This window comes from Oryzias melastigma, linkage group LG7 (assembly GCF_002922805.2).
Source record: "Oryzias melastigma strain HK-1 linkage group LG7, ASM292280v2, whole genome shotgun sequence".
Lineage (NCBI taxonomy): Eukaryota > Metazoa > Chordata > Actinopteri > Beloniformes > Adrianichthyidae > Oryzias > Oryzias melastigma.
The window spans coordinates 5,297,124-5,306,192 of NC_050518.1; the positions used below are offsets into that span (position 1 = coordinate 5,297,124).

Sequence of the window (9,069 nt, forward strand, 5' to 3'; positions counted from 1 at the left end):
TATTTGGCTTTTTTTTTTCAAAACTTAAATAACTTTTCCAATGTGAGATTTCTGCATTCCCTAAAAGTTAATTTCATATAAAATAAATAATACACCAAGTTTTATTTACAAAATTATGTGTATAGCTTGTTGAAAAATCTTTGGTTGGTGCAAATTTAAGCATAATGGTAATTTTAAGATACTATGATTAAGATTATGAATATTCAAGTCATGTGTTCAATTTAAGATTTTAATGCTGTTCATAATTTGCCTTTTTTAAATGAATTGAATTCATTATTTTTTTTAATTGAATTAATTGATTCATATATTTTTTGCTATGAATTAACTGCAAAATAGAGCCAATTTTAAGCTAACATGTAAATTTAAAAAAAATATTTGATGCTTATTTAGGGAAACTTGGTCTATTCCATCACCACCACAGAAAATATTTTTTTTCAAGAGTGTAGATTTCTCATTTAGGGAATGTTTCAAAATCCCCCATATATATCACACTAATCAGCCAAAAAAAAGAAAAACAATGGGAATTGGTGTTTAATGTCACTTTTTTATATACAATGTTTCCAACCCACAAATCTTTTTTTACTTTCCATGAGGGCCCCTCTGTTTTTCTCAAATTTCCCTTTGGGGGTTAATTTAGTATTTTTAAATTCAATCGGATTTTTGAATTAAAACTGTGTCACACTTGGATAAAACATTGACTTTTACAACAATTAGAAGACATCGTTAAATTAAAAAAAAAGTGTTAATTCTAAAAAGAATGACAAAATCCTTTTTTTTCCCTTGATGCATGTGATAATTAACTGCACTGTGGATTCATGGATTGAAGCTGTGATCTCACATACTAATAGTTTTCTTAATCTAGAACTTTAGCCTGAAGATATAATCAAATATTTAAATTGTTAAATTATTACTTAAAAGACGGCTTAGTAAGATCTCACTTTATTTTAACAACTGACAACTCGATTCTTGTCCAGACATCCTGGAAGTCGAGTTGAAAATCTGATAGTTTGTTGATTCTGAGAAACTTTTGAAATGTTAGACAGCATTTGTCTCTGTGTATTCTAATGCAACTATTTCTCAAAGGGGCATATTTATTGCTGTTTTGTTTGCATTGAGTCAGAATTTTGTCATTAACCTTTATATTATGATTCTACTCACTCTTTATGTCTGTACAGTGCTATTATTATATTTTACAGGTGTATTAACATCAATGTCGAGGCACCAGCAATGAAAATTCTGCTGTTTTTTTAAACTTGTAGGTGTCACATGGGATGATTCTTCCCTTCAAATAAACTAATCCGATCTAATCTAAACAATCCTAAATAGGGTTACAGTCTCCTTAACATCATCAGGCACAACTTAAAGATTTTCCTTTTCCTTATGACTCCACTCACTCAAAAGATTATCAGTTATTCAACTCACAGAAAGAGTGAAGATGTTCTGATCAATATTCATTTGGTGCTTAGCAAAAGTAAATAAAATAAAAATCTAGAGAAAAGAAGGCAACAAGGCCTGACGAGCTGAGCTTCTGGCACTGTGCGCTGCATCTTATCGAACCTTTCCCAGCTTTGCACCTACACGTGCTTCACCACGGCTGATGACTCAGGCTTTTTAAATGATGTTAGATCCGTGAAGCTGCGAGAGTGTTTACATTTGAGTTAGCTGCTTCAAAGTTACTCACTGTAACAAATGAAAAGCAATTTGTGAGAAGCAATTAGAAGCTATTGTTAGAATGTCATCTTGTGAACAAATTGTGTCATGGTTACATAAATGAGAAGCATTGAAACAAGGGTTATTCTTATGTTAAAATACTCTGGAATGGCTTTGACAGTTTTGGCCAATTTACCTTTCGATAAGTTATTCTTTTTTAATACTTGTTTCTAATTTAACCTGATTTGTAGTAGTGAGTGGGCTTTTTTATTAAGGATTTTAAAACTGAAGATAAAACGGATATTTAGACAGATTCTTTCTACTTTTCTTCATAAAAGATTTTTAAAAATTGCAGTGATACTTCTAAATTTTTGCTATTAAAAGGTTTTCAAAAATTGAGTCAAACTTTAAAAAATAAAATAAGATTCATGAAGAAAGTAAAAAAAAAACCTGAAAACTAAAGCATGAATAAAAAAGGATTAGGACATAAATAACACAGATTAGAAGTCATGGATTAAAAAGTTTATTTTTTTTCCTGAATACAAATAAATTTCTAAAAATATAATAAATTTGAGCACACAAGTAGATCTGCAAAGTGTCTTCTTAATGCAGTGCTATTGACTTCTAGGCCATGTCAAGCTGTTGCACATCTCTGAAAAAAACCCTTTGTACCAAAAAAAAAAGATGGATTATGAAAGTCAATCTGGTTCTGTGCAAGTAAACAACCAGATTATTCCATCAAGCTCTACAAGCAATCCGGTGGAACCTTTTTAACTGTATTATCAACCGGATAAAGAACATTTGTACTTAAAGAGGTGGAAACCCGCAACAGATGGCGCCAAAAACTGTTATGTCATACATTTCCTTTAGAGGATTAAGGATCTAGTCTATAAAGTCCTCTTTTTTTAATCTCTCTTACAATGTGTGAGATCCAAATTAAAATACAATAATCAAGCATAAGCAGCATAGTTTGCTGTTAAATGTATGTTAAAAGTAAAATGTTTTGAGGCTCAAAAAAGCTAAGTGAAGAAAGCAGTGACCACAGCTTGCAAGCTATTGGGGACTATTTAATTTGCACTAATCCTTTTCCTGAGAGTAACGCACACAGTCAGCGCTTTTCTGATGTCTCCATTGTCACTTGCCGCTTGATTTTTCTTCGAGTTTTAAGACGCTTTAAGACGATGCTAGCTGCCAGAGAGCTGCCAACATTTGTCCTCCGTCGTTAACTTCGAACCGGAAGACATTTGCATTTAAGAGACTTGTAAAAATGGCTGAAAATATTGTTTTGTGAACCTTTAAAAAAGTAGAGAACGTCTAATTATTTATCCATCAGCACCCCTTTTTTAACTTCTACACAACCCTTAAACACTACAGTTTAGTTAGCTGGTCTAATGCAACGTTCACATCGAGCTTGGAAATGTGCGTTCAACGTACGTCTATGAACGTTTCATGCTTCCATGATCCTTAATCTTGTGTTCACACGTCACTACGTACGTTTTTAAGTCCCTTTTTGGGCTGTACGTACTAAACACCATTGAACTCTCGTCAAAATTAAACCAGGTCAAACTTTGACCAATCAGGGACTCGGATTTGGTAGTGGCATATGGGTAGCATCCTTTTCAAAACACGGAAGTACAAAATGTTCGAGGAGTGATCATGAAGAAGAAATTAATAATTTCAGTTTTTTACCAGGCCGGAATTCTATGACACAAAGTCTTATATTGGAATAGAGCGGTGACAGAAAAAGCCTGGAGCAAAATTTGTGAGATTTGCACCTGATAAAAGTATATACTATATTTATTATTATAACTGCTGACTAAATCTACAATTAAAGTATGTTTGATCTGCATAAATGAAATCTTTGCTGGGGTATTGTGCAAGCCATCTGGAGGAAAGGAGAGCTGAGAAAGGTTGAAGGGAGTTTTGTATCAAACTGTTAAGAATTCCTACAGGAACTCTGACTGAAAATTCCCATGCCTGTGATAGGAAGTTATTGTTGATTGTTTAACCTAATTTCTTAGATTGATTCTTTTCTGAAACCTAAGCAACCAAAAATCTAATAAATGGGAAGTGTGTGCAGATTTGGAGGCGGCAACAAACCGACATCGGTCTCCTTGTGAGAAAATCTCACTCTGGCTTGTGTCTGCTTTCTTTCTGAAAGTATTTGTCTTTGCGGAAATCCCTTTACCAGTACTGCTTCGACATTTTGGATAAAGTCTCTTCAAGTGTGAGTAGTGGGTAGCAACAGTCCAGTGTGAATACCATATGCGTGTTCCAGAATGGCCATTAAGTGCATGACATGCCTGGTGTGTACGTAGCATAAAAGTCCTGTTTGAAAACCAGATTTTGCTTGATGTTTTGATCCTTCCATCCTTTTAACTAAATTATTATTTTTTTTAAATATCTATTCTGTTAATCAATTAGATTTACCTTGCCCTTTTGTCTTGAGCTACACCCCCTCTTTGTGATTTAAAAAATGAAAGGGAGCTTCTCAGAGTCAGAATGTGTTACAACTGACAAGACCCAGTCCCTCATAACAGACTTCTGCTCCATGAATTATTCTCTCGTCCTGAGACCCACTCAATCACACGGTACACTTAATTAAGTTAAACCAAGAGCAATGAATAAGATGTATCACACATCAGCCGTGATGCCTGTTTTCATCACTTGACAGAAGCAGCAGGCCTGCAGTCAAGCCCAGACGATGAATGAGACCAATCACAATGACATACAGCTCAGGTCAGGTCTTAAAAAAATGATAGACTGCTGAGATGATCAACAGCCCACAGGCAGCCCTGGATACAGATTTACTTTAAAAGTTGAAGATTTAATGCTGCTTTGTGATGAAGAATCGCCCAATGGTGGTGGGATGGATGTATCTGCTGCTCTCTTGCCAAGGATTATTGCTGCATGTGCTTTGGCAGAAAAAACTGACATGAGAATTCAATCTAGCTGCACTCCCCCATTCAGATATCAGGACTGTCACTTGATATGGGCTGCCCATCAAGAAAGGACAGCTCAAGTTCACCTTGCCACGACACTCACCTGGGACTCTGGGTTTTTATCAAATAAAATGGATCAAGGCTTCAAGAACTCAGAATCAAACAGATTTCATCACCAAAGAAAGGCCAACAGGGTACTATAGAAATCATGATGAAACATGATGTACATATTCTCTATACTGACATTTTCATTGTTTTCTTTGAAAAAGAACTGATAGAAAAAAGAATACATGTATGAAAACTCCAACGTGGAGCAGAAAGACCATCAAAGTCTAACATCATCCAGGAGCAGCACCCAAATACAGATCAGCCTTCCATATCTTCCTCGCTATAAAATGAAGTCAAAAGCTTGAACATATTTTTCAAAGTATAGGTTGGCATTTTTATTTATGACTTTTTTTCTCCTTCGTTATGCATTTTTTGGTTGCTGTGACTTATACTCTGGTATGACTTGTTGTCTGAAAAATACTGTAATTAAAAAAAAAAGTCCAGAGTACCTAATATATGAATTATTTCTTTATGTGTTTACTAGGGCTGTCAGATTTGTCGCGTTAAAAACGCATTAATCTGACATGTGCTTGACGCCGACAATTTTTTTGACACATTAATCGCGGACTTTCTCATACATGCCTTTCCATACCGCGTGTGCGGGCGTCCCGCCCTTTAACTTACTGGCTGCTCTCACTAGATCACCGGCGGCTCTCCAACCTCCGAGCTGCTAGCTAGAACCGGCCGGCGCTAGGACCTGGAGAGCTCCTGCACCCTAACCCGGCTCCGGTTCGCGTCCAGTACCACGTCTGGTGGTACTGGCTCGCGTCCGGCGCCGCGTCCCGAGAGCTGCGGACCCCCGACGTTCCAAACAGCAAGCTCACCGGGGGACGTTTTAAATGTTCTGGAGGGTTAAGCGTGATCCAACCCCAGCATAGCGGTCTGTCTGCCGGCATATTCATGGCGTGAGCTCCGCTGGACACGTCGCTGCATCGAGCTGCAGCCAGAGAACGCGGCGGCAGTAACAGACGGTCAAACTATCCACAGAGTATCCTGCTTTTCTCAGTCTTTAATGTTTTAAAAAACAAAAGTTTATTGGAAATGATAAATCTCTATTTCATTTATTACTGTAGTTCAGCAGAGGAGGAAAAGATTTGGTCCTGACAAAAAATGAACATGAAAGTGTTATGGAAATGTTATTTTTGATGTTTTTTATTTTATTTTACTGAATGTTGAATTTAAAATGCCATTCACTTGCACTTGGGCTTTTGTTAGGTATTTTATGTTACAGCCTTTTATTGTTAAGAAAGTTTATCTCAATATTATGTTACCAAAAAAAGTATTTCTGATGAAAACTATTAATATTGTCATTCTTCTTTTCATAATTAATGTAGAACTGCTAAATTCCACGAAGCACACATTTTTTTCCTTGAAAAAAAGGCCACATTTAAATTTGCGAATAATTGTGAGTTAACTCTGGACAATGCGATTAATCGCGATTAAAAATTTTAATCGCCTGACAGCTCTAGTGTTTACTAATGTTGAAGTAATTTTGAGAAGTGCACAGAACTTTGTCAAAATGTTTGGGGTGTTATTGTAAATAGGCTAACCCAGCTTATGTGTTGTGATGTCAGATTGTTTTTTTTTGTTTTTTTTCTTCTTTTTTAAATATTACTAACAGGTAGGATTGCCACCAACAATTTTTTTAATGGTTGACTCATCACCTATATTTTTTTTTTTTTTTTGATTGGTCAACTATTCACATATTGTGTAAACTGGATGTAAAACACATCTTAATCAGTATTAACTTTAAAGTTGAAGTGTTTAATCTACATGCTAACTGAAAATAGACAATTAAGATATATAATATAGTTTATGAATCATGTTTATGGCTCATGCAGCTTCTTTCCTTCATTTGTTTCTGGCATCAAATAAGACTTGAATCAAATCCGATTGGCATCTGAAACAAAGGAACTATTTTTCACAAAGATCAAGTTTTGATCTCACCAACTCAAATATAAAAATTGCATTTTGTGGTGCTTAGCGAACAAAACTCTATTTAACTTGACTTAACTTGACTACATTTTCCTCTATATAATTTCAAACTGCTCGATGTTCTTGCTCGATGCAGGACAGTTAGCATTTCTACATGTCTTGTAGAAAGACTTGATCTCTTTGAGATCAGATGTTCCTTCAGCAGAGACATTTCATTTTGATGGGGTAGAGGTTGCAGAGATGCACTGAAAACATTTGACAGTGTGGGGAAACGCCCCCCATTTTCACTCCACCGTTATAGAAGATCATCTTTTTAGCTTTTTTTGCTCTCTGTTTGTGCTAAAGTTATCTTCGCTAACCAAGATGCCGATCCCTCTTCAGCGCTATGATACTTGGTCACAACTTGTTTCCTCTTCAGGTGCTCATGCATCACTGTAGTGTTGCCATGGAACACAAGTTCTGCACTGGACATGTTTCCTACACTTTCAAGCTCCGCTGGCGTGTTGTTATGGTACCCGATCCTTCCTAGAACTCCCTGTGACATCACTGCTGACCCGGATTAGCATTGATGCTTAAGACAATGACAGACAATTACAAAGCGAGTACCGTAGTTTTGAGATAAAATAAATAAAAAAAAAACGAAACGACTCATTGACTATTAAATTTGTTGTCGACTAATCAACTAATTGAGGCAACCCTACTAACAAGGTTGAGAGCATAGTCACAGTAGCATTTGTGTTAGTGGTATTAGTCTGTTTTTCATGTGTTGCAAACAATGTTGAGTTACAGTATTGCGAATATGCTAATGCAGCTAATACTTTAATGTGGCTAGCCAGTAGCGCACTACAAAAAAGTTGTAGAGTGACTAAGAGTGCAGTTAAAAAAGTCTGATATACCATAAAGCTTGATATGCTTTCAGTTTGTTGACAGACCTATGACAGAAGTTTAAAAATAGACCATTCCTTGACAGTGCATCCTATAACCCAATGCGCCCTATAGTGCAGAAAATAAGCTTTATTACAAATGTAGAAAAATGTCATTATACCAAAATGAAAAAAAGATTAGCTGACTTTATTTTCTTCTTTAGTTCTACTCACTATTTTTGTTGGCCTTTAAGGTTTTTAAAAGCTCCACTCATCTCAACAAAGTGACCACACGCATCCATCACTAAATAACAAATAAATACCTGTTGGGAGCACAAAACGAAGGATATGTGGTTTAAGTGCCCACAGAACTAGAACAATGGCTTTCATCAGTGATAAAAAATGCAAACGCGACATGACAGAAACGTTGCTTAATAGTGTCTGTTCTCCTGAATAACTTAATCAGCATCCCTGCTGGAGAGGATTGTTGCTGTGTTCTGGTTTTTGCTCTTTTTTAAGGAATATTAGATCTGACAACACGAGATGCCTTGTAATGGATAAACAGAATTTTAAAGGACAACATCAAACATTAAATAAAACACTGCTGAATTGAGTTGAACTACGCTAAAGTTGAATTAAAAAAAAGAAAGTGAATGAAACAAAACAGCTCAACAAAACTGAAAAATGTAAGCCTTATTTGCTTTTAGGAGAGTTTAATTTTACTATAGTTCATTTTAAAAAGTCCTGAAGCAATGCTCTAATGTAGTTTTAAAAATCAACAACAATGAAGCAGAATATATGGCCTTTTTTCTAATTCCTATGAAAGTTTTCATGGTCAAAGCATGACATTTCATTTCTACAGAGACCGCTCAGTGAATCTCTAAACTGTCATCCACCAGAGATTTAAGTTGATAACCCAGGAGACCTAAGATTTTTGGCATTTTCAAACTAGCCTCCAGGTCTAACCACTGTGCACGAGTGACTCATGCAACATTTAGTAGACTCCACTAGAAGACTTGTGTGAGTGAGCACATAGGAACACACATATGTGCAAAGTGACAGTCAATCATCATTTGTGAACTTACATGCAACGTGGAGATTGGCTTCTCTGCTGACAATGGTGCCAAACGAGTCTGATGCCAGGCACTGATACACACCAGTATCTTCCTCTTTATTTAGATGGCGGATGTGTAAATTTCCACTCACAAGGGAGAAGCGTGATGCTGGGCTGGGATGTAAGAACGAGTCGTTCAGCTTCCACCTGCAGATGCCAAAATTCAAGACAAAAAAACACAACTCTTCATTCCTATACGACTCATTAGACTGTCATTTCTATCATTTTATTGGTAAAAAACACATCTATTACACAAACTACTGTTGATTTAAAAGATTATATAGTTCTCCTAATTGTGAACAAATAGTCAATAATGTGAATATTAAACACTTTCATTAATCTCCTTATGAGCGTTAGTCTCCAAAATAAGTCTTAGAAATGCCATATTTGTTTTTGTTGGCTAATTTTGCCCTGAAATTGAATTATAATACATTAGGACTGCAATAACCCTTTTATG

The 9,069-nt window shown here is 35.8% G+C and overlaps 1 protein-coding gene across 1 annotated transcript in view; it reads right to left on the reverse strand.

Moving 5' to 3' along the window:
• The window catches only part of LOC112159454 (contactin-4), an 86,389-nt gene that overhangs the window by 57,324 nt on the left and 19,996 nt on the right, over window positions 1-9,069 (reverse strand). The window contains exon 4 of the mRNA XM_024293513.2: window positions 8,584-8,759. Coding sequence (XP_024149281.1) covers window positions 8,584-8,759 — 176 coding nt within the window. The remainder of the gene's footprint in view (window positions 1-8,583; window positions 8,760-9,069) is intronic.